This window comes from Pelmatolapia mariae, linkage group LG5 (genome assembly GCF_036321145.2).
Source record: "Pelmatolapia mariae isolate MD_Pm_ZW linkage group LG5, Pm_UMD_F_2, whole genome shotgun sequence".
Taxonomy (NCBI): Eukaryota; Metazoa; Chordata; class Actinopteri; order Cichliformes; family Cichlidae; genus Pelmatolapia; species Pelmatolapia mariae.
In genome coordinates, this window is record NC_086231.1 from 16,802,248 (window position 1) to 16,828,588 (window position 26,341).

General features: G+C 43.8%; 1 protein-coding gene across 1 annotated transcript in view; it reads right to left on the minus strand.

Annotated features, from left to right (window-relative positions):
* Positions 1 to 1,026: 1,026 nt before the first annotated feature.
* The window catches only part of skib (v-ski avian sarcoma viral oncogene homolog b), a 30,616-nt gene continuing 5,301 nt past the window's right edge, over positions 1,027 to 26,341 (minus strand). The window contains exons 2-7 of the mRNA XM_063473922.1: positions 5,049 to 5,156; positions 4,745 to 4,848; positions 4,386 to 4,615; positions 3,672 to 3,946; positions 3,347 to 3,577; positions 1,027 to 3,220 (exon numbers count right to left, since the gene is read on the minus strand). Of these exons, the coding sequence (XP_063329992.1) occupies positions 2,999 to 3,220; positions 3,347 to 3,577; positions 3,672 to 3,946; positions 4,386 to 4,615; positions 4,745 to 4,848; positions 5,049 to 5,156 (1,170 nt within the window). The 3' untranslated portion in view covers positions 1,027 to 2,998. The remainder of the gene's footprint in view (positions 3,221 to 3,346; positions 3,578 to 3,671; positions 3,947 to 4,385; positions 4,616 to 4,744; positions 4,849 to 5,048; positions 5,157 to 26,341) is intronic.

The window sequence follows — 26,341 nt, forward strand, 5'->3', positions numbered from 1 at the left end:
CTACAGTAATACACAGAAAACACTACTCAATTACACCACTCCCAGCAGCATGTCCCTTTAAATACAAGGCAAAATGGATCAATGTTTTCATGTTGTTTCAGCCAAATTTGGACGCCACTATTTAAGTGTTGAAGCAGAAATCAGGACTCGTCAGACCAGGCGACATTTTTCCACTGATGATGTTTAAGTTATAGCCTCAGTATTCCATTTTTAGCTGACAGGAGTAGCAACCAGTGCGGTCTTCTGCTGACATAGCACATCTGCTTCACGTTTCAACATGCTGTGCATTCAGAGATGCTCTCTTTCATACCTTGCTTGTAACAAGAGCACTTAGAAACAGTCGGCCATTCCCCTCTAACCTCGGGCATCAACAAAGCATTTTCTCCCAGAGAACTGCTGCTCCCTGGATATTGTTTCTTTTTCCATTCTCTGTAAACCCTAGAGATGGTTAAGGATGGAAAATCCCAGTAGTTCATCAGCTTCTGAAATACTTAGACCAGCATGTCTGGCCACATTCAAAATCACTTAAATTGCCTTGCTCCCCCATCCCAATGCTTCATTTTAACATCAGCAGGTCAAATTGACCACATCTACATGCTGAAATGCATTAGGTTGATTAGCTGATTAGATATTTGTATTAATGAAGAGCTGAACAGGTGTACTGAATGAACAGTGACAGCGAGCACTTTACTTTAATATTTTAAATGTTAGATTTTTACCATAAAACTTTTACATGCACGTAGTTTTTATGTGTGAGGCTGATGGGAATTACTTCAGTTTTGCTGCTATTTGCTGAAAAAAAAAAAAAAAAAAAACCTTCCACAGAGCAGAGCAAGACTAATGGCTTCTAGTCATTATCTTCATCCTCTGGGAAACGCAATAATCTCTGTAAATTTATTTTCAGTCTGGAACAAATATGTGGACGCTGCAGACGGATGGACAAAGGTTCCCAAAGTGGCTAAAAGTAAAACCACACACAACAACACACAAAACTTTAACGGTGAGAAAAAACAAAGTTCTCAGAAGAAGGATTGATTTAGATTTTAATGGGTATTATACAAGTCATCCGAAGGAAAAAGGAAACATTGAAACAAGAGGCGAATGAAACCCCAGTTCCAAACCAAAACTACAACATTATCAGCTAACAAAATGGATAGTGCTATTACACTGTACCCAACAAATACTGAGCGAGGGTATCATAATAATAAGACATAAAAGTGTTTTCTTTTCTAAAACATATGAGAGCACCTAAAGTTTAAACCAGGAGAAGGTGTCATTTCTACTCTACCTGATGACGGAGCCGGAGGTGCAAAGAATTAAAATCCATTTTTCAGTTTTTTGGTCTGTAATGTAATATATATATATATATATGTATATATATATATATATATATATATTTCATCAAATAGCAAAGCGCTTTTTAGAAAAAAGATCAACAATCAACAGAGAAATGGTAATATTCTGTCCATGGGTCAAACCCACAAAACTACAGAAGTTCACAAAATAAAAAGAGTGGTTTAAAATAAAAAGAGTCTGTCTGTTCTGGTGAATGCCCCGTGATTGCAATGATGCTCAGGGATCAGCAACAAAGAAACTGCAGTTTACAAATCCAAATATAGTCTATTTTTGGTTTCAAGTAAGAGCAAAAAATAATATTCATAATCAATCAATTTAAGTCTGGAGCAAGCAAACATACCATACCATACCATACCATACCAAACCATACCATACCGATATCTTATTTACATTATAATTGTATTTACATCAGGGGATACTGAGGGAAAGTATTTCAATTTAAAGTCCATGTTTAACTTGTTATTTGAAAAATGTAACAGGGAATACGATGCACAATGCAAGGTTCTTTCTTTAAAAAGTGCAATTCCTTTTTCTTAAAGTAAAAAAATATATCTCCATACTTCTGTATATATGTAGAAATGTTGTTCATATAAACAGCAACTGTTGATTTAAGAGCCCTAAAGCCAGTGACGAAAAATGAATGTGTGTTATCGATAGGCAGCAAATTATCGCTAAAATATAAATTATTTTATAATACTCCATAGAAAATCAGAAGTACCGCATTTAAGCATAAACAGAAACTACTGAGAGTATTTTTTCTTCCTCTCTTTTAGGAGTGTTTATAGATTTAACTAGACTAATGTGGGCAAGTTTCATCTACTTATTGTTTATTTAGCACATGGTTCGGTTGCCAAAAACATTACTGGATAACAGCAACAACAAAAAAAAAAAGAAAAACGTAATACTTCCATAAAATATCTAAGAATAAAACAGTGGTGGACCTGAAGGCAGCCCACAGAACCTCCAATACTTCAGGCTTATAAAATACAAAAGGTAGATAAGCTGGTTTACATGCGTACATGTTTATATATGAATGTTTTTCTTTTTTTCCTTTTTTTTTTTTTTTTTTGTTGCTTGTGGAATAACAGTGCTGCGTAAGCAGGAATTTCTTAAAAAGGACATCCTCTACACAGTTATAAAAAGCAAGCGGATATTAAAAGTAAATAGTGGTAAACTCGTGTCTCTTGTTTCCAGTGGTCTGCAATGACACCTTTGTGTGTACCAGTATATTGTGGCAACAAGAGTTTCATCAACTGCTCACCAGGCGCAACGTGTTTCTTCCCTTCATATTCAAGTAGTGTTATGTAGCTATATTTGCACATCTTAGAATAGCTTATACTGAAATGAAATCCTTGCACGGCGTCGGGTGTCTGACCGCAGGCTCTGACGTCACCGGAAAGATGTGTTTTTCCATCGCTGAAGAAAGTCTCTCGCAGTTTCACGCTCTATTACATGCTCGGACATCGTGCTGCTTTCCAGTTCATTTGATAAAATTCATAATGTCATAATAATAATGACGTATACTGTATCATAATGTATATGACTAATTTTTTTCCCCCTACCAAAAACACTCTTCGTTTCATTTTCCCCTTAACCATGCTCCTTTTACTGAATCTTTCTGTCTCGTTTTAAATGTGCAACTTTAGGATCCATTGGTGGGTTGTGCGGTCTGTCTGTGCGCCTCTGTGCTCGTGTCCTTGCATTCTCCAGGAAGGATGCCGCCGGCCTGCAGGGCCAGCTGGGTTTGCAGGTCTTTGACGACGCTTTCCAGGCTCTGTCGAGCTTCTCTCTCCTGCTGCAGCTCCCGCCTCAGCTGCTCACGATCGGCTTCTGCCTGTTGCAGCTGCACATGAAGCTCTTCGATCTGCGCAACACAGGAAGCAGCAAGATTAAATGAACGGCAGCCAAGGAATGGGATCAATAACCACAGCCGAGTGCACAATATTTTCTAGTGCTCTCGCTGGCTTTGGTCATCTTGGGGGCATCTCACCTGAGTAGAGTATTTGACCCGGAGGCGTTCGGCTTCACAGCCTTTATCGCAAACTCGCAGCTGTCTCTCTCTCTCCAGCTCTCTCTTCAGCCGCCCACAAGACTCCTCCGCATCCCTCATCTTCCTCTCCCAGTCCACGCGAAGGCGTTCGATCTCCTTTCGCAGGTTGCGCTTGGCCTCGATGGCCTCGCGAAGACGCCCTTTCTTAGCCACTCTCACAAACTCCAGCTCCTGCAAAAACATTCGAGTCATCAGAGTTGTCAAAATGAAATCCAGTGAAGCTTTAATGTTATTTAGTTTTGGTGAGATTGGTCTCACAGGTTACCTGCTGAAGGCTGCGTTTAGCTTGAAGAGCAGCTGCCAGCTTCTCCTCCTGCTTCACTCTCATCCTGACAATCTCCTGCAGGAGTTTTTCCCGCGCCTCCTTGGTGTCAAGACCAGCATACAGCATCTGTCTCATGGTGTCCATCTCTGGGCAAACAGTCCCTGGCAGCCAGGAAGGCCTCTCCTGAGCCCGAGCCATGCTCTGAGGAGTCAGAGTCTGAGACACACTGGTGCAGGCAGACGGAGGTGAAGCCAGGGAGGAAGACTGCACTGGACCTGAGGACAGAGAGAGGTTTTCTATTATTAAGATCGTGATTAAACCCCAACAATATTAGTGTTGTGATTCTCAAAGACTCAATATAAAATTGAGATGCTGCAAATAACCACTAACAGAGAAGACAGGCGTTATGAAAAGTAGAAGATCATTGATGTTCACTTGTTCTTTTTGCTTTGCATCTTTAATTATTTGCTATAAATATTTGCATTTTTTGCTACATGAATAGAAAGCTATTATTCCTCTTGTACTTTTCCCCCTTGACACCAGGTGGCGCAGCTGCACAGGAATCACCGTGAACAAGCCTGCTCCTTTACTGTGCAATAAAAGTTGGAATCGAAGAGTCTGTGCCCTATATACGTTTTTTCTAAAGCTCAACTACAGTTTATTTTTGTGATTACACTTAAAAAACCCCCAGAAAAGATGGTGGGTGGTACTCACCATCATCACAGTCATCCACATCAATCTCTCCATCTGTGTCCATGTCTTCGGCTCGGTTGGTGTTGCTGGAGTGGGCCGGCTTTGTTGTAGGCTGTGCGTCACCATTATGCAGCTCCTGCACGGAAATGGCAGCTGTCCCCCTGTCAGGAGTGTTGCTGTCCTTGGGATGGACCGCAGGGGCCAGGTGGGCAAATGCCAAATTGTGTGTCTCCTGATTCCTCGAGCACGACCTGTGAGGATAATAAACACAGCCAGACTTAAAGCATTTAAATCGTAAAAAAAAAAAAAAAAAGGCTTGATTAAACAGATACGCTGTATTTAAAACCAAAACTGTGACATCTTTTGTTTGGAAGGCTCACCTCTCCACCTCATTCTTGGCGGCCGGTTTCTCTTTTTCTGCTGGCTTAGGAGACCAGGGGCGGAAAGCAGAGGGCCTCTGTTTTAGTTGGACCTGTTTCAGATCCTGAAGCAACACAACACAACAAGCTTGGATAAACTCAGAAAACTGCCACTAGAACATTGAATCAGCCATGACGAGTACATTCAAAGGCCCCTCTTTATTTTAAAGAAGCCAGATGAAGAGAGGCCATGCTTTAAAGTCACTCCTTAGATCTTTAACCTTCCAAATTACACATAAGTAACGCAGACGTATAGCGTACAAACCTTGTGTGCAGACTTTGACAGTGACTGGAGCCAATCGGGTTTCCTGTCTTTGTCAGCTGACTGCAATTTGTCGAATTTGGACCTCTTGGCTCGGATGGGGCTGGGAGACTGACAAGGGAGAAAAGGGAAGTAAACGATTAATCGTCACGATCCAGGCGGAGATACGGCACATCATAGACAGCTGAAAAAAAACCACACAATTTCTAAAAATGCTACAGAGTATGACTGTAAATGGCATTATTCATGAGCAACTCGTGGATTTGTCAGCACATGTAGAGATGTTTTACAGTAAAAGAGCAGAAGGTCACAGAATGAGAAAATATTGCAGAGAAGTCTCAGAGAGGCGAGGAGGATAGACGATGCATCTGTGCAAGCGTTCAGAAACAGAGCCTGGCATGTCTGCATGTTTGTGTGTGTGCGCGTGTGTGTGAGAGCAGGGCTTTGAGCTTAGCAGACACTCAAGCTGGTCTGGCTGGCAGCCAGTAAGGCTACATTGCTCCCTGCCAGGCAGGAGAGGCGCCGTCAGGTGGAGAAGATCGACTCTTCGAACCACAGAAATATTGCAATCCAGAGACAGAGGCAGACAGAGAGGAAGACAAATTAAAGTAATTGCACTCAGATCTGACAGGCGATCGAGTAGAAGTGTTCTAAAACGGCTGCACTTTAACACAGAGCTGCCGAGTCATGTGCTGTTTGAGGGCGAGCTGAAAACCTGAGGAGGGGAGAAGCATCTGCCTTGTTAAGTGCCACAAAACACTGAATCTCACAAGCTTTTCCCCCCCTTTATCTATGTCGTATGCGTGTGTGGCAAGTTGCAGATCCATGTGCTGTGATAGCGAACATCCTCAACCAGGTCTGCACTTGTCAGACAGAGGATATGTTTACCTAGGCAAGCACAGAGGCCAGCACAGACCTGCCGGGTTGTTCTCTTGCTCACTACTATGACATCCTGCCTCCAGGAATGGCAAACACTCCCATCTCCTTGTCTGCGCGTGCGATTCGAGACAAACGATTACTCTGTTTACCTTCAAAATCCTCAATGAGAAAACACTCCCTTTGGTGTAGTTGTGCAACCTTTAATCGCCAATTGCTGTGATCACCTGGAGATGGATATTAACAATAAACTTTATTTAGTAGGAAGCCCAGCCGGTAATGAATCACGTCTCACAGATTTGCAGCACGAAGCCAGACTCTGCGTGAGCGAGCGTGTGTGTGCGCACGCGCGCGCGTGTGTGTGTGCTCACACTGCTATGAGTGGGTGTTGGGACATGTGGGGAAGTGGGTGGCTGCGGGTGTAGACACGCATATGTGCATGTGGGAGGGTATGGAGTGAGTGTGCGTGATACAGTGCGGTTAGGGGTGGAGGTGTTAAGTTAGGTCTGGCACTGCATACCTGAACTATAGATACCACGTTTGAATTGGGTTAATTACTGATAGGAAAGAGTTTCACCTATTAGGAAACTGCTTACCGTCACAAGTGAGTAGTTCTCAATTGTTCTAGTAAATCATTTAGGTTGTTTAAGCCTTTGATCTCCGCTTCTATCCCTTTATATCGCTGTAGATTGGTGGAACGTTGACCTTTCGAGTGTTAAATAGACTAAATTTGCAATATAAAAATAATTAAATGAGGACGTGAGGAAATTATGGCTGGAATCTGCGACTCTGACATTTTCTAGACCTTCCCGGTTTGATTTGAGCCTACATTTGTAAGCTTTATGAGGTGTACATGACATGTTTGTCTGGACACTCCCCTCGAGTCTGCCTGCCTTACAAATGTCTCTACCCGTCTAACCAGTCACCACGGCGCGCACACACACACACACACACACACACCCATTTACAAGCCCGCTGGTTGGATTTGCTACTGTAAGGTAATTCTTTTAACCTAGACTAACCTCCTGACTGTGTTTAGAAGTGGTGACTCGACCCCTCACCTGCCTGACTCAAGGCTGGTGGTGTTCTAAGAACTGCTGCTCTGGTGTAATAAGACTCTGTAATTACTGCCGTGACTGTTGTTTTCCTGACAAAGGATGTCTGCCTGTCTGGTACTATTTCTACCCTGAGGTTTGCAGCTCCAGGAAGGCTACGAGCACTAGACATAATAGAGCCAGAAAACAGACACTCCCAGACACCACAAGGGACCTACTGGCTAAATATGACACTGACCTCACAGGAGAGCAGCCGCACGGGCTTTACTCATCACCACATCATAGACATAGCATGGTCATGGAGTCAAAACACCCCCCCTTATACATCCTATTGCCTCGCAGGCCCGGATAGGACATCCATCCCCATTTCTCTCACACTGGAAGGAGAGGGAGACTTCCTCTGAGGAGTTTGCTTTGGCTGCGTCCCCTGTGGGAACTGAGAATCGAGTGGGAGGGGGGAGGTGGGCCAGAAGAGGGGGGACCACAGAGGAAGCACTGAGCTGAAGGAATGTATACTTGAAGGCCAAGTACAGCCTCCCCTTTCAGACTCCATTCAAGCATTGCCCTTTTCAACTCACTATTGTATGATATTTCTTTGAGGCGCTGTAATGAGGGAGCGGTTCAAAGCAAACCTGTAGGCTAAACAGGGTCTAATAGCAGAAGGGCAAGAGCAGGCATGTTTTATTTTTTAATTAGTGCTACATAATGGCGTGGCAATACAAGGATAAGCTCCAGGTTTTTTTCCTCTCTTTTTTCCACCCCACAATCTTATCCCGGCGTGGCAAACACACACAACACAAACATATCGATATCTGTTCAAAGAGCGCAGCGCTCGACCTGCGTGAATCATGATTTCTCGACATCACGCCAACTGGAGCGTGATTTTGATTGAGCCGTTTCTTTCACTTGAACATGGATGTAATCAACAAGATTTGTTCAGTGACTGGTGATATGGGACTGCCGTGCAGCACGAGGGGGAAAAGCCTAATCTTAACATGGTTAACTTGGTCAGTCGACGTCAGCAAGCATCATACTGCAGATGATGGAGATTAAAGTTTAATCCCTTAGTTTCTCCATAGCAGTATACCAGCACTGGAAAAGGACTGCATCCACAGAGCCCCTGTGAAGGGCTATTTTCTCGACGCACGCTTCATCTGCCATTAGTGAGAGACGCCAGAGGAGGAAGTGAGAATGGAGGGGGATGTGAGAGGATCAATGAAAGCATGAATGGATGCGTAGCAGGCAGGAAAGTGGGTGGATGAAGAGGGAAGAGGTAGCTGATTGGAGTGTGTGTAAAAATGTATGACCCTAACTATTGAAGTTTGAAACTATTTCTGGTTGTTGCCATTATTCTAACTTTGTCATTTCTAACATTAGCAAAAACGCACACACGACCAATCAGGCAGGTTGAACAGACACAGGGTTTTAGCGAGATCATCTAAACCGGTGATGTGGCGGTTAAACCAAAAATTATAATATGCAAGTGGCAAGGGTCCAAGTGCAAGTGCTCATGCCATTTTTAAAACCTGTTTCTTTGCATGTTTCTCTGTCTATAAAAAAAGATTAGGTGAGAACAGATTTATTATTGTTATCTGTAGCTTTAGGAATGATGCACAACGAGATGATTATCATCTCTTTCTCTTATTTATCTGTCAGTGAAATATGTTAGCGTTAGAGCCAGTTTCTAGGTAGCTTAGCTTAGCTTAGCATAAAGACTGGGAAGAATAGAAAACTGCTAGCCTGGCTCTATACAACAAAATTACGATAAACAATTTATATCATGTGATTAAGTGAGTGTTTGGGTGCTGGTAAGCAGAGTGGCTAGATAAAAAAAAAAAGAGAATAAAAATGGCATGAATAATCTAATCTCTGAGCAACAAAACAAAACGCTAAGAGCTAATAAGCCTGTTGGATCTGCTGAAAGGGTAAAACTGAAACCCCTAGCATCTGTTGTGCTACTAAATAAACACTGCAATGAAATTATCAAGAAACAAAACATGAGGCAACACTCATATGGTAAGACCAAAATAGCTGAACTTCCTACAGGGCCCCAGTCATACAACACCAACGTATGCTGCATGATAGCATGGCATTAAGAAAAGTGCACAGCAACAAGACACAGCAGTTTCAGATTACGGCCTCCTTTCCCCTCCTAAACCCCTGAATGTAATCCCCAGATCGACATGTGCTTACTGGGGCGCTGTCTCACTCAAGGGCACACCAACTGGCATGGCTCACATGGGTAATAGCCTTAGTTGGAAGTGAAGGAATACTAGTTTTGGTAATCTGATCCCTATGGTTTGGTGTGGACGGTCACAGGGATGCCTTGAGCGCTCTATTCGGCTCTCGCTGCATAAATTGTACGACAGTCCCTTGATTTATATAAAGCCCTGTGGTCACTGTAACAGCTGGGGAAGTATTATTGGTGTCTGCCCAGAATATCCCTGAAACTTCATCCCATATTCCACACAGATACCGGGGGAGCTCTCATTTCCCCTCTCTAAAGCTTAGCTTAATTTATCAATTTACTGTGTCTCTACTTGAGAATATTTTGTTTACGTGGCTGAACTGAGCCATGGCAGCGTAGCCACACAGAGACAGCCGCAGGGCCAGGCATAAGGACAGCATTACAGCGGAGCTTATTGGATTGTCCTAATTGTCTTTGGGATTGAGACTTGATGAGGTCTGAGGAAGATGCAGGACAAGCTGGTGTTCCTAAAGGTGGAAAATCTCATCAGATGCACACAGCCTGACACATATAGCTTAATGGCAGAGGAGCAAAACAGTGCAATATTATCATTCACTTATTAATCCTGACAACGTAACAATATTTTAAGACCCAGTCTTTAAGTTTTACTTCACTGAAAATAGAACAGGATGTTGTACTGATTACAGTTTGGTGGCAAAATGCTTGACTTTGAAGTTGCAATAAGTGCAAATGTGATTTTATGTGGCCACAAGAGAAAAAAAAATGTGAACAAAATAATGATAAAAGTATCTCTGTACTATTTTGCATATTAAGCAATGCTACATTGGGCAAATCCAGACCTGCTGTGTAATGACAATGTTGCTTGCATCCTTACATGCAAATGTCATCTTTTCTTGTTTTGACAGTGCAAATACACGTTTATTGCTTTGACATTTCTGCACGTACTTCACAATGCCATGGCTGTAGAATAATAACATTTTCAGCATTTAGTGGTTCCCTATGGGGTTATTTGAATAGCCAAGCAGTTAGGGTCCCTGTCATTATCTTTCTACTCTTTTGCAGTCGCTGTCCACTGCTGTCAAATAAAGGGTTAAAATGCAGAAAAGAACTGGTTACTGCAGTTCTGTCAGGAGGTGGTTCTGTCAACCACAGGGTGGAAAATCTCTCAGAAAATTCAAACCTCAATTGCACAACCAAAAGCAGTAAAAGGATGGTGCTTTTGCTTCCTTTGATAGGTATCGTGTCCTACTCGGGGAGGGGGAGCGGGTTGATAGAAAAAGTCCTACATCACTTTTAAGAGTTTTAGGAATCTGGCATGGACAGAGATTTTTATAGTAAAGATTGCACATGTATTCTGTTGGGTTTAATTCGCCTCTTTCAATGCCATCATACATCACATGCAAATGCGGATGAAAAAATATTAGGGCACAATAAACTCTCTAATCTTTTGATGACAAGTTTCATTTTAACGGTCCTCATCATGAAAAAACTTGTTCCTGAATGAAGCGAACTGCTTGTGTGCGCATGAAAAGATCATCTCGGTGGTGAGAGCAAACACAAAGAAAGCTTACTGTACTACTGAATGTGAATTCCTAGTCAGGTCCAAACATGGCAACCATAACAACGGGGACTTGCCCGCCGGCCTTTCTTACAGCGGTGTTGACAGCGGTGCCCAAATCACTCTCTCCCTCAGAGGATGACCTCACACTAGGAAGCACTCATAAGTTATTTCAACAGATATGGAAACCCGAGACTAAAAGACGTGAAGCAGATAGCGCTGCAGATTATATTTTATTAGCGTGAGCATGTTCGGTATGGTTGTGAGTCAAAGTTATCTTAGGAAATGAAACGTGCTCTGTGACTGGTGTATTTCTAGACACACATAGTGCCAAATTCAGCAGATAGTTGTCTGAGCCCCCCTGCTGTACTCTTGGAATAAGAGAGTTAGAAATCAGACCAGATCTGAAGCAAGACGCGAGGCAGTATCTACAAACCAGCGCGGGCAAAGAAACACTCACTCTGTGCCACGATCTCACTGGGACATACCACACGTATGCACAGACACAAAGCCTTTATGCTTCTATTAACATTTAGCACACTTATAATAATGTAAGAGCAGCTGCAGTCCGGACCAGAAGGCCTGAGGGGATGAAGGTTAACGAGAAAGACAGAGGGAGGGAGAAGGAGCAATGACTCACTCTATGTAAACGGAAAATAATTTGATAACCAGAATGCGTCAAATCAACATCAAATATATTCACACAACTTTTGAGAGCATCACACATAGAAATAAAAAGGAGTCTATGAGCAATACTCACTACATATGGGTGGACTTGAATGGTACTTAAAGCTTAAAGCAAATACTTTGTCATTTTAAAAAAAAGAGCTGCAACCAGGCAGTTTTATAAGCATCACCCCAGATTTAGATTGTCTAAGTGCTCTGGAATTGATGGGAAAGCTGTGAGAAAGCTTTTGTCCAGCCAACCAAAATGGTTACCAGACAGCCATGTGCTCCAAAGTACTTCCAACACCTAAAAGGAGAAATTCTAGCCCTTTCACTGTTATTCTAACGCCACAAACAGATCAATATATTTCCTAATTACATCATTTAATGCACCAGTGTTGCAGAGAATTTCACTGCGTTAGCCGTATCCCGAGTTTCAGACGTGTGTGCGTGCCTTCACAGAACTTGATCTCTGTTGTACGGCAGTGCCAGCACCGGCATTGCCATGCAAGCTTAATCCCTTGGCATTACACTGACCCTCATCTGATTCTCCGGCGGTGGTGCACTTGTGTTTTTAAGTGATCTATAACCTCGATTTTACGTCACAGTTTGAAGCACGACTACGATTCATTTAAGATGCTTAGTGATATTCTCAAAGATAAAATACTTCTGCAAATATCGCCAACATTTACACCTCTTACTTACCGACAACACTAACGACAATCTGGCGTTAGCTGAGCAGCCCTGATGTTGAACATCAGCGACAGCAGATTTGTTGTCTTACAAGAACAAGGAGGTGATTTCTAAACACAACAGCTGGAATTGTTGAAAATAATTTGAAATATCTAATAAAAAACTGCAATAATTTTCATTCTATAAATGTAAAAAAAAATACAAATCTAAAATTAAAAAACAGTTTATTTAATAACAGCAAGGAATGGTGCTGACATTAATTTTGTGATACAGAAACTAAAAAAAAAATAAAAATCTGTAGGTGTATCAGTAGGCTTCATTTATGGAGGCTTTCCAGCAATTTAAAAATTGCTCGGAGCAGCAGAGGTCAGAATACCATATCTTTTACTCCATAAAAGAGGTACATTGCATGCAGTTCAGCTGTATATTATGGCCTCTCTGTTAGGCCGTGAGCATCTTTCAGTCATCAGGGTCTCAATGTGCTCATTTTCTTGTCAAAAACAAGAAAGACAAAATGGTTTATGCTGGCTGGAAAGTACCTACCATGCTGGATAAACTGACCCTTATATGTTTACAGTTGTTAAATTGTCTCTTTATGAAAATACTTTCAGACTGAATGAAGAAAATAGTTATTTACACTATGTGGGAATAAAAAAAAAGGGGGGGGGGAGGGGGGGGGTCAGTGGAAAATCTGTTGATTTGTGACTGTTGAGCGATGAAAGACACGAGTGAAAATCTCTGATAAAACTGACTCTGTTACTTCCAAAACACTCTGATGTGTTAACAAACATCATCTAATCAGAGGACTGATGTCTTCCAACTGTAAATGCCGATAAGCACATCCCAGCCTGTACCCAGGGATGTGTGCACAGCTCTCTCGCTGTTAGCGAAGCTCTACAGTAAAGACTGTGAGTCCAGTGTCTGACTGGCTGAGTTTTAATCCTGCAGATTAATACTAATGCCACGGCAAAGAAGGCAGATTGACGATTAACATGTCACCGGATAACCTCTCCGCAACCCAAACACAAACGGCTCCAAATACACAGACCATTATATCACTCCCAGTACCTGGTACTGGAAGACTCCACTGCACCTCCCTCACAGGGCAGAGACTGTGAGGTTTGCACAGGAGGCGGCCTGGGAGCCCGGCATCGTTGAGGAAGAGCAAGGCCTCCAAATTGAAGGACCGCTGCTTACATATGGATTTAAATGGAAAAAATGAAAATTACGTCCGAATTTTACATACACAAGTGTCAAATGGGATTTATAGTCACCATTTCTACATTTTATTAAACTACAACAGGGCTGTAAATATCAATTATGAAAAAAAAAACATACATAGTAAATCTTGAGGTATTAAATGGCAATGGGTTGCCAGGTTTGCAGCGGTTCCTTCTTGTCAGTATATTTTATTCTCTTCCAGTCCGATTTTGAAAGGAGATAACATCTGTAAAGATCTGAGTTGGTGCCATGTGCTTGTACTTTCATCCAGATTAGTCTCATGTTTTGCAACATCCAATTTCAAATCCAAGCACGTGGTTTCCATACCGATTCAGGCTGCTTTGCCTCACTTGCTATTTATTATGCGAGATATTTCAATTATTTATCCTTCAGTTTATTCTTTTTCAGCATCCAGCGAGCATCCTCTCCTCTGCTATTCTGGCCTAAAGGCACACATCGTTTCTCTTACTACCATCAGTGCCCTTTCCCACTACAGCCATACCCGTTAATCAATCAGCTATTCTCATTAAACTTTGGTATCTTCCCACCGTTTTCATTACTGACTTGGGTTGGTAGTTATTTATTTCACAAAATAATATCACATCTTCCTTGGATGTTCTCTTGCAGTTCTTCATAAACCAACATTGGATTGCCATCCTTACCTTCTATAATGCAGCTTTTTTTTAGTCAACAAAACATAACACCTTTCCTTACTGAAATGCCCAACTGCCCAGGAAACTTACCTTAGTTTAAGAAGATATTTAATTAATCATTAAGAGTTCAATTTAATCTTTAAGAAGACTTTTGAGGGTCTCCCGAGCTTGGTGGTTTTCACAGATCTGACTCAAAGCCTGGGTTATAATTGCAGCGGTCATACATTCATCTTCATTCAGACCGTTCACCAGGCTCTTCGCTGTGGAAATCACTGAATATCTGAGAAAGACTAACTTACGGCACAGTTACCCGCAGCCAATTTAAAGTACAAGCTGATCATAAAAAGCCAGTGTAACCAATGAGCCACTGAGGGGCTGGTCATTTTTCAAAATTTTAAAGCAGCTCGCTGACCAGCTGAGGAGCGGCTTGCGGCGCCGTGCCTTCACGGTAACACGAGCCACACGACCACATGAGCACATGCCCCCCTGATCAGGCAGCGGAGAGGAGGGCAGGTGGCAGGTTTATTTGGAAAGATGAAAATGGGATGAATACCAGAGGTTAAGAGGTGTGAGGGGACGGAAGGGGGGTGGGGGGGCAGAAGGGGATTTGGGGGAGGAGGCCATAAAAGTTGTGAGAGGGCGAGGTGAAGTTAGGGTCACTGCTCACCCAGGGTCCCATGAGATGTAATTTCACCAACACAGTATACATCCTGAGAAAATGCTCAGGAGCTAATTGGTTGAAGCGAAGTAATAAATCCTGCTGAAATTTATAGATACCATTCTAGGTCATTTAGCTGAAATGCAGCCTTCCTGGTCACCAGCTTAGAGGAGCTAATCTTTGTTCCACCAATGGCGTTTCTATTTAAACAGTGAAACACTATTAAAAAGACACCTGATGGGAATTTTAAAGGCATTCTTTTTAATTATCTTTGAACTTGAAATTTAGCCTCCAAGCCTGTAACATTGTATCATTTGTGACTGCAGCGCTGCATAGTAGGCATTTTCCCAGATGCAAAAGAAACGCAACCAGAAAGCTGCACGATTTGAAATGTGCTAATGGGCCCATTTAAATAGACGGGAAATGGTGAGGGAAAAAAAATAATAATAAAAGAACTCAAATTAACGAGCAATAAGGAGCACTGACGTAACTGAAGAGAACGACTCCAGATGGGGGGAAAAAAAACGCCCAAAACAAGAAAGCCACTAAGTTTTCTACTTGTTCAACTAATTAACTGTCAACCTATTTTCAAAACAATATTACGAGTTACGGCGTCTGAAAATGTTCTCCTCTCGCTGGCAGACTAACAATCTGGCTCAAATGTACGACGACCTCACAGTGAGTGTGTGTATACAGTAATATTTGACAGAGATCAAATAGCATTTCACTTGTTTCCACTTGTTAGAGGAATTGTCTGTAAGGGAAATAGGGGATAAAACACCCACAACATCCGTTCCTAAGATCACACATTCCATCCTTAAACACTGGTTTTGTGTCCCTCCTCCATTCATAGGAAAACATATCTGCTTACAGAAATAATTAGGTGAGAGGGCTCTAGCCGAGCCGCTTCCATAAAATGAATATGAGCGCTCTAAAATGGAGGACTGAAGGGGCTGGGTGGTGGACCGCAGCACCTCATGAATTCTGCGATTTGCCGTCTGTTTCTTCACTCTAAAAAATTCTTGGAAATGTCTTTTCCTGGATGATTTTATTGCACAAGAGCCTGTGTTTTTCTCCATGGCAACCACATAACAGTAGAGCCCATAAGCTCTGACTCAACAAACAGAACTCCACAAAATACCCATTTCAGCGCCAGGGTTTTCCCCCCTCGCCCAGCTTTCCTGCAAAACCCTGCCTGGGACAGCTTTAAAGCAGAGGCCAAATGATCGCACTGACCATGAATGAAGGCACATGCTGGGATTAATCAGGGCGAACATGTGACATAAGCTGCAGAAGATATGTGCGGGGAAGTAGTCTCGCGGGCTCCCGACGAGCCTCAGGTGCTGCACGGGTTCAGCCTTTTTGTGGACTGGAGCCATGGCAAGTGGGAAAGGCAGCAGCTGGGTTAACCTGCAGGAGCTCTGCTTTAAAGCAGCAGCAGGTTCGGAACAAATGCACCAAACAGAGCATTACGTAAAAGTCTGTCTCTCTCTCTCGCTTGGTGGGCTGAGTTGGAAGGACGCAGGCGCTCTGTGGCCCTAATGTAGCCGCTAAAGGGGAGGCAAGCTAGGGATTAGTGTTGCAGGCAGGCACAGGCCTCAGCGGAGGGCATGATGTATGTAAGTATGTAATCTGCATGGCCTTTCCTCAGACAGCAAATCTCTGAGTCGTACTGCAGCACTGAAAACAGTCCTGCGAAAACGGGGCTGTGAAAGCAGTCGGTCCCGTTCTCAAGCTTTATGCAACCACATCGTTTTCCAGCAAATTATGCCTCGTCTACTCTAAAGACAAAGTTACTCGAAGGAGACGCTGTCCTCCCACCATCTGTCCTTGAATCATACTCATCATTTAGCACGCCAGACGAGGACTTAGTCCCCCTGCTTTCTCATTGGTGAGCCGTCAACCTTCATGTCTTGACTGGTTAAGGCCATTCCTAAGAAAACAGGACATGTCTGCTAAACTGTAACTCAAGACAACCGTGAGCTAGGCCACAGTTTCAGCTGCTCTCAGGCAGCTGCGAGGCTACGCGCATGTGTGGTTTCTCTCAAGTCTTGCGAGTCTTTCAGAGGTTTCACTCTTGCAAAAACTCCAAATCAAACAAAATTATCCTTTATTTGTTGCATATAAGGTCATTGCAAAGGGGCATGGGAGGCTGCCAACTTTTCTGTTTGGTTCTCCCATACTCGCCGTTTACCTTGTAGTGAACACAGAGGAGTATGCCACAGGGAGGGGAGGCCCTACACAGGAACTCAATAATAACTTTCAGCAGTCTAGCCAGGAGGCTGGAAGCCCAGACTGCGGCTGTTCCCTCCTGTCCTCATACCTCCCTCCACATAGCCCCACGCTCCTCCCTTTACCCCCCTCCTCCTGCTGGCCTGTGTCTGCTCCACAGGACTGATGCATTCTGCAGACAGGCCAGCGCTCTTAAAGAGACACAGGCCACATTTTTATCCCCTGAATCACTGCAGTGGACGGAACCACTAAAGAAAGAGCAGAGTCCCTCATTTCCAGCCTCTCAATCAAGAGCCTGTGCTTTATTTCACTCCTTTTCCTAATGCTCGAGACGCTCGCATGACGCAAAATGCGAGCTGATAAATAGGCCAAAGTATGCTGAGAGGCTCTCCGTGAATCTGTGGCTGGATTCTTTGACTGCGCCTGGCTTTGAAGGTGCCTTTGATGCTTTCTTTAAAGTTTGGCAAGTGCAATCAATGATGTTGGCATAGAGAATATTTAAGATCATTGTCATGATAATTCTTGGAGACACTTCAATAAATCTAATACTGAGGACTTTGGAATGACAGTAACACCACCGAGGGTGGAGCTTTATAAATTGCAGCTATTATTATTGTTATTATTATTATGATGACTACTACTGTGGTGTCTGCCTCAAAGGGCACAGAGGCGACTCCAACAAGCCACGGATTCATCAGCAGTTTGACTTTTTGTCTGGATAACTGAATAATCAAATCGACGTTATTAAGTGTCCATGTGTGCTTGAAAAAAATAACCTGAATTTATATGTGGATTAATAGCTGGCAACGCATCTTCTATCGACCCACTAATTGATTAATCTCATTGTGAGTGCAGCCCTTAAAAGCAGCTTTAGTTCAGCGTCTACTTCTGCGTTTTGTCGGGAACAAGTGAGAAAACAATATTTTAACTTAACAGTGTCTTTTTTTTTCAAAATCTTAATAAAATAAAAATCCCACTTTTTACTTTCTTTTCCCCCTATTTTATGAATTGAACAGAGCATAAACACTGTGTGAGCAGAGCCTTGTTGAGCGTTATACCACGGCAAGGAAACGATTAAAAATTTAATAGAGCTGAGTGACACAGAAACCTACAAGGGCGTGCCTGCCAAACACGCTCTCATTCTTTCGCCGTCAGCACTTTTCTTGTCTTTGTATAGAGACTGCATGAAGCAGCAGAGGGTCTAAAACCCCAGTGGCAGACTGGTGAGAGAAAGAGGTCAGTATAAATAATTTATATTATAAGCAAATTGACTTTTACTCCGTCTTTTAATTAGAGCGTTCGTATTACGCAAACGTATGTGCACGTTGTGACATGGAAGGGTTGCACAAGGTTAGCATAAGTAATAACAGAGTGGCATATCCCTCCATTAGCTAAATATCCTAAAGGGGCTAAAGGGTTAACACATCTCAGCTGCAGCATAACAACAAATGAAGTCTCTATGGGAGGTATCAGTGCCAGAGTCAGCAAAGCTGCACAGTCCTCTGCAATGATAACCCCGTTCTGGAAAACCTATAAGGCTGGGAATCCAGCTTCAGATGGACCAGACAGCTCCAGCTCAGGCTCTTAAAAACTGGGAAAGAAATCACAACTGAGAGTCTCTGGAGTGTCTTCATCCCTGAAGTCTCCATGAGAATCCTGCTCTCCTTGAGCTCGACCATTTTCAAGGCTTAACAATGTTGTCATTGCCACTTAAGGTAAAATGAAGCCACCACCTGACTGTGAAGCCGTTTCTGGACAAAAGGAGAGAGAGAGAGAGAAAGAGAGACAGAGACCCTGGATCTGCAGTTGTCCAAAACAACTTACTGTTCGTTACTCTGTGGCGAGCAGGGTGCTTTGAGAGGGTGACGCATACCCAAACAACACCATGTCATTGAATCACCCGTGTTTACGCAGCCACATAATCCTGCACCATCTGTAGGACTTCAGTCTCGTCCTCTGTGTAGCATAACAAGTTAACAGACCAGCTGACTATAGTCTCCTGAAACACTTTTAAAAATACAGCGGGCTCATAAAACAAAACGCAGATGTCTCGCACAGAATACATCTCTATTCACAGCAGCAATAGCAACTTCACGGTGACGTCCTCTCCTTTGCCCTCGAACTCCTCACCTCCTCCACCTTACCAGGCAGATGCAAGATGAGAAAGAGGCAATGAACTTCTGACCTGTCATTCAGACTGCAGGGGAAGCTTTGCAGCTCGAGGGCAACCAGAGTCCACCATCCACTCATGTCTCTCCTCCCCTCAATGTCTCAACCCACCATCCCATAAAGCCCCACTAAAAACCTTCTGCTCCCCCCTTTTATGGCTGCCAGATGGTGGGGAGGCCTCCTTGCCTCTGGACTTGCCTCTCTAGTCTAGTAAAACCAGTTGACCTCGGTATCATAACAACTGCTATTTATGAAAAGGCTTGGAAGACAACACACAAACATCCTGCCACCGACGCAATCCAATGCCATCTCATCTCCCAAAGAGCCCTTTTACAAGATGAGATATGTATGGAACTGTACCCTTCCACCAGGGGAGGTGGTGAAGTCCAGATGGAGAGACTACACCCAGGTACTTTTTTTTTTCTTTTTCCCCCTGTGAAGGACTTTTATTTGCGTGTCTTGGGTGTGAGCGCAGGACTTTGGCAGCGTCTAAAATTCTCCCTGAGAAACGGGGAAGCAAAACAAACAGAGCCGTCTGCATTCAGGTCGGAGCTGAACCGCAGAACCACAGTCTGGCCTGCGGTTCACAGCATTCTGTTCCAGCACTGACTTCACCTAAAACAAACACTCTCAACACCCGTCCACCTCAGCCAGAGGCAGAGAGGAATCTGAGGAAAAGTTTAGATTCGAACTCCATTAACAAATGTTCCCCCCCACCCTCTCTCTCACACAGCTACTTCTCGGACCGATGTTTTCACTGAGCGCTGGGCAAACGCAGATCTTTTCACGCACTTGTCACTCGTGTAGGACTTGTGTCCTTTGAGCGCTCAGAGTGAATCCAGTGCTTGACAGCTAACCGAGTGGGGTGGGAAAGAGGGTTAAAAGGCAACCGATCATGTTGCTATAAAAGAGCAGTCAAATTAAAAGCATCCTATTACTGCAAATAATTTAAGGTGATTATCTGTCCTTCCAATAATGGCTTTCTAACCCCTTTGCAAGGCTTGGATGCCCGCCCCCCCTCTTTTATTAATTCTTCTTCCTTTATTTGTTCTACCAGTTGGAACCTACCATTTATGTCCTGCAATTCAACCTGACCTGCAGGCAACCCCTGCCATGGCTGGCAAAGCCATTAGGCTAGCTGTGTCTGTGGGTTATTAGTGTGATAAAAGTTTACTGTTGCTCCAGCCACTCTGCACGGCTGCCATTTAATGCCTCTGAGCAGCAAGTCTATGGGACCTTTCACACAGCAGAATGGGCCTGAGGGCATTTGTTCAGTGGGCCAACTCACGAAACACACCTAAGAGTGAACTATTTTAATCGAACAAGACACAGACGGGCAACGAGGGCAAAGAAACGAGCCTCTTATCCAACCAGCCTACATCCAAGTCGGGGTGATAAATCAAACTAGAGCATCCCTTGTGCGATGGCTTTGTGAAAATATGTAGACAAGAGGGCTTAGGGGGGTGGTGGTTGTCTGCGCTATGTTTTCTCCTGTGCGGCAGAAGTTGTGGGCAGCCCAGCTAACTGCAGCCTCAGCACTTCTCTCCATATTCTCCAGTTTCAGGCCAAGAGAGAGAACAAAGGCAAAGAGCTAAGCTGCTGCAGAGGTAATGAGGACAGAGGCATGCAGCACAGGAGTGTGTGCCCTCAATAATGAGTGCTGCTGCAGTCTGTGATGGAGTCCTGTTGGACAGCAGAAATAAAAATCCATGCAGCTGCTCTGAGCAGCCACTCTGCCTGCCCGTAGTCTGCTCACAGACAGCAGAAACTGACTGACTGTAGCCCACCCCTTTTTACACTGCAGCTCTGTCTACCACAAAATGGAAACCACAGTGTGACTGGAATTTGCTTGGAGGCACATTGAGATCCATGTAGTGAGGCAGTAAAACTACATTAAAACTGTTAATTCCACTGAGATTCCTTAGCGGCACATTATCTGGGCATATTACTGTAAAATGTTTTTAACAGTTAAAATCAGCAGGTTAAAAAAAAAAAAAAAAAGACTGGTCAATGGTTTGAAAAGAAAAAAATTCTGCCCGACTTAAAAACAAATCTGTGGCGAGATGAGTCCGACGCTAATGATGCACTGTGGAGAAATCAAGCAAAACGTGTCAGAAGGCAGAGCTGAGTTTTCACAAATGACACAAGCTCATCTCGAAGAATAACAAACACCGCGGGCTGTGCTGTGAAAAATGTTATAAGAAGAATGGAGCGGCAACAGACTAAAGGGAATCCACATTAGTGCTAGAGGAGAATCCCAATTAAACTCGAGGATGCACCCTTTATCCGGAGCATGTGCCAAAGTCTGTACCCGGCTCACCAGTTGGATTCAATAATGCGGTTAAAAAAAAAAAAAAAAAAAAAAAAAAAAAGCCTATAAGAAGAGAAGAATTTCACAGCAAAAATAAAACTCTGAACAGAGGAAGAGAAACTCCAAAAAGAGTCTTCCGGAGTTGGTACTCATTATGCACTTATCATTGTGTAGGTCTAAACAACGCTTGGTAAGTTTTTTTTATTGCACTTTCAAAGCGTCATGAGTTACTTCAGCTCTGTTCTTGCAGACGAAGCTCCACCTCACTGCAGCATTTCTGGAAAACATGTGCACATCCTATGTGTGTGTGTGTGTTTTTAAAGTTACTAATTATAGCAGTTATTTGTGTTTATTGATTCTTTTTAACAGGTTTGTGTATTCTAATATTATTTACCCCCAAATGGTTTTAATTTTAAAGTAGGAGGCATTCCACAGAGAGGCCGTTTTTGGCAGTTCTTGGCTGTAAAGCTGTGTCAGTGCTGGTCCATGCCAGCCCCACCCCATTAAGGCCGAATCCTGCACATCATGTGTTTCCACTTTACTGATAGGGTGGAAATGACCTCAACGCAGTAAAAGATGACAGGGGTGCTAGCGCTGTTCACCAGATGTGAGCAGAAAAAGAGAGAGAAAAAGGAGGGGGAGGAGGAGGAGGAAGGGGAGAGAAAACCATTCGCCTGAAGAATTTACTGCAAACCCCTGAAGAGCCCTGTGATTGAGGGTTCAAGTCAAGCTCCAGAGGTTCCTGGTGTATCTCAGAGGCACTCAGGGACCACATACCCTCCAAGCTTAGCCAGATACAGAACTGCATGCACATACACACAGAGAAACATACACGTGCGTATCCAAAAAACCAAACTGTCATTCCACTGCACCTGCTTGCAACACAAAAGCCACTTCCTCCCACTGTGTCCGGCCAAGGCCCTTTATCCCATTTAGAGCAGCCTGCACCACAACACAGGCAGAGAAATTAGGGAGTTGCATTGATGACAGGGCGGCTAATCTCTTTGGAGGGACTCATTATATCGGCAGCCTGTACAGTTCAGCAGCTGAAAGGAGTGAATTAAATATGGACATTCAGAGATGGGCGTCTTTGTGAAGATGAGTGCTCCAACAATGCCCTGCTACCTCTGGAATAATTCATACATTCCATATGGGACAGATGCCTCGACCAGACTGTCATCTCTGCTTTCAGCCGACTGGTACAAGGTCACAAGTGAACCGATTTTCTTCCAAATAGATTTGTTTTAATGTCGTATTTTTAGTTCAAAACTGTCTTCCTATGGTTTTTCTCACTCTTGTCTCAAGCAAAGAGTCTCATCAGCTCACGAGAGGTGGCATGACTTTGCACTTAAACACATACTCCTGTGCTGCAGATTAAGGCTGTTGACGGCAAAAGGAAAGGCGATTCTTTTTGATGGTAATCTTTAAAGCAGCTTGATGTTTTTTAACATGATGTATGCACTAGCGCTTCCCTGGACATTGGCTATACACAGCTTAAGACACTGGGCTTATAATAGTCCCCTCATTATAGGATAAAGGGTGGGCCTGCTCTATTTCAGTCCATGGCTGCCTGTGTCTGAGCTCGTCGACTGGCTGGAAATAAAGCCAGACGCTTGTCAATGCTACGAGCACAAGGGAGGCAGTCTGCCCTGCCTAGACAGCCGGCACAGCAAGTGCAGCGCAGGGACAATCTTGAAACTATTAGACACCTGCAAAAAGGTGGGGGGTGTGGGGAGGTAACCTCAGCGTGTGAGCAACCGTGGCCTATCTTTACGCCTGTCTTTTTAAATATAGACACTGGTGTGCTGAAAATAAAGAAAGAACAGACAGCGAGAACCTAGTGGGGCAGGTGGCCAGCTCTTGAGATGGATGCATTTGCAAAGTTACAGTACATTCTGCTTTTGAATGAGGTAATAAACAAGACCGGCAAGGTCAAAGAGGGAAAAGGTCCACCTGACCAAATGATACTGTGGCAAAGAGTGGCCATGACGGGTCCTGGGGTGAGTTTAATACTGAATAAATAACGTTTCTCTACCCCCCCATCACTGCAATAGAGTCTGCTAGGACAGCTGTGCTGAATTCATTTGATACGGGTGCCTGCTGACAATGCTGCATTGCTTCGTCTCTGCAAGACAACATGTTGAGCTGGCCTGAAGAGCTTACGGGGGCTTGCACAAAATGATTGAGCTTCTACGACCCAAAAGCTGTAACCAACTAAGAAAATGAAAGTAAGCGAAATAAAACTCCTAAGAGCCGCATGGTACATGCATCTACTCAGGAAGAAGACACAGTGCTCTTTTACCAGCAGATACACAACATGATAGAGATCTTTCATAGCACACAGCCCATCAGGAGAGAGACAAAAATGTAGAGCCCACTCATTTGTTCATTTAGCAGGCTCTTGAAAGCCTAGAGGATGGTTATGAGGTCATCCTGACAAAGTAGCACTCACTCCCTATCTATCTATCTATCTATCCATCCATCCATCCATCCATCCATCCATCCATCCATCCGAGTGAGACAAGCAGCTTTTGTACCAAAGGAACAGCACAGTGATACATGTGTGGCATACTGTATGTAGGCCAGTCTGAATACAGACTGATACAGCATGTGCTCACTACAGTGGAGGTGGAGATCTAAGTATAATGCAGTGTGAGGGGGAGTGCAGTAGGAGAACTCAGTGTAGGAGAGCCTGTGTCTGTGTCTTTGTGAGTATGTGCATGTGAATGCATGTGTGTGTGTGTGTGTCCTACAGGGTTGAGGAGGTGTCAAACTGAGGAGGTGAGTGATGGTGGCGAGGCAGAGGAGAGAGAAAGAGGTGGTGTCAGTCGAGGAGGTCTCAGTGATGGAGGGGGGGAGGTTTACTCCGTGCTGACCTGTGGGAGAAGTGCATGTGATGCGAAGTGGAGGAGGAGGAGATGGAGGAAGGAAAGCATGAGGGCAGCAGGAGGAGGAGGAGGAGGAGGAGGAGGAGGAGGAGGAGAGAGTTGTCGAGTCACAGTGTGGAGGTCACAATGAAAGAGGATGGGCAGTGAATGGAGACACACCTCTTACAGGTCTCTGTACTGTAAGAGGTGTGTGTGTGTGTGTGTGTGTGTGCGCGCGCGTGCGTTTGTGTGAGTGTGCGTTTTGGCGTGCTACTTTTGAGCCCACCAGCCAGAGAGCATGAAGTTCTTATTTAGCACAGGAAGAGCAGCTCTGCTTAGCAACCACAGGCGCCCTCCAATCACAAGCATACGGCGCAGACTCTGACTGAGGACGAGTCCTTCCTGGCAGTGTGTGGAGTCTGACAGAGGCCTCTAAATGTTGTTCTCCACACCTGCCCACATGCAGAAACATATACAAAACAGATCCAGAGCCTTTTTTTCCCCTCCCGCCAGAACTGAACATGAAGCTTTTATGTCACAAAAAAAGACAAAAGTGCATTTGCGCCCGTCTGAGTCGCCTCGGCTACACCGTCTTCTGAACTTTGCAGAGAACTCAAAGTTAATCTAAACCATCCTAATCCAAAAATAAATTATGCATATCCCAAAGAGCAAGGTAGTCGTGCAAATCCCTAAAACATTTATTCTTCTTTTTGCCGCAGCCACGGCACTGTGCATCACCTCAGCACTGCCCCAGTTATGACTGAACCGACAGCAGCCCCCCGATTGTGATCTGCTAGCCACCAAAACAGGAGGCACAAACAAGATTTGGACCAAATGCTGTCTGAACACTGAGCAGTCTGTTTGGTTTAGCTGCGTGAGCTAATCCTCCTGATAGCTTTGAAGGTGTTTGGTGGGCGGATTGTAGGCGAGAGCAGCATGCCGATTTGTCATATGGCACCAGCAGGGCCTACTTCTGCTCTGGCTGGAGCTCCATTAGCACATCTCCAATGTGGTCTAACAGTTCTGTAGCTTAGATCTGCAAGTCATTATAGAGAGACGAGAAAAAATTGAAAGGGATAAATATTTTCGTGCCTTTTTTTGTCTTTTGACCTCTAATGTCTCACCAGGCGAGCACTTAATTTTATATGTGCAGTTACGCTGTTGGTTGCTCTATGTAATGTGCTCTCTGCAGTATATCTAATTCATGCTCTAATTACGAAATTCCACTGGGACAGGCTATAAATTGAGAGGATACTTTGAGTGGGGAGAAGAAGAAGAAGAAGAAGAAAGTCCACAGCGGAGCCTTTGCACGTTCTGCAAATGCCATCCAGAGAAAACGATGGTTTTGATGTGCACTATGGTCTCGGCATTCCAGTAGTTATGTAGGATTATAAGAGCCTAAACCCCCTTGACTGCAGCAGCTTACTAGCTCAGCCAGCAGCAGATGCAGACTCCAGGATTTCCTGTCTCTGCACCAGATGGGCCTGACTCTTAATCACAGAGCTGGAAATCAGGAGGTGATCGAGGAGGAATTGATGATGATTGTGGAATAACACTAACTCAATACAGGCATCTGTTCTGCCACTAACGGACCAACTGACTGACTGACTGGCTTGTTGACTGCAGTCACAGCCAGTGCTCATCTCCTCCCTCATCTCATCATCACTGATCAACACTAATCATCTTCCTCCCTCACTCCATGAGTTATACAAGAAGTCTTTCACACATTAGCACTGTGCTGTGTCATCGAGGTTCAGAGCAGAAACAAGCTAAACCCCGTCCACACGAAATGATCAGAAAAAGAAACGGGCACTCTTATGTGTCTGAAATACCAGAAATTATTTCTTGTTTAGTTTTAGGGCTTTTGAATAATTGAATTACCTCGATAAGTTGCATGAATGTATTTTATTTATCCATTTTCTACTCCAATTCTTGCGATTTTACTTTGTAAGAAGTCATTATGCGCCTAAACACAGCAGCGAATGCAAGAAACAAAATACATAAAGAACCTCATTTAAAGTATGTATTTACAGTATCCCACAATACACTTCCAAGGAAATACTGCTGTTTTTTTTTTATTAACCCACCAGATTTTCTTGACCTCATTTAAATAGCTTTTGCATACTAA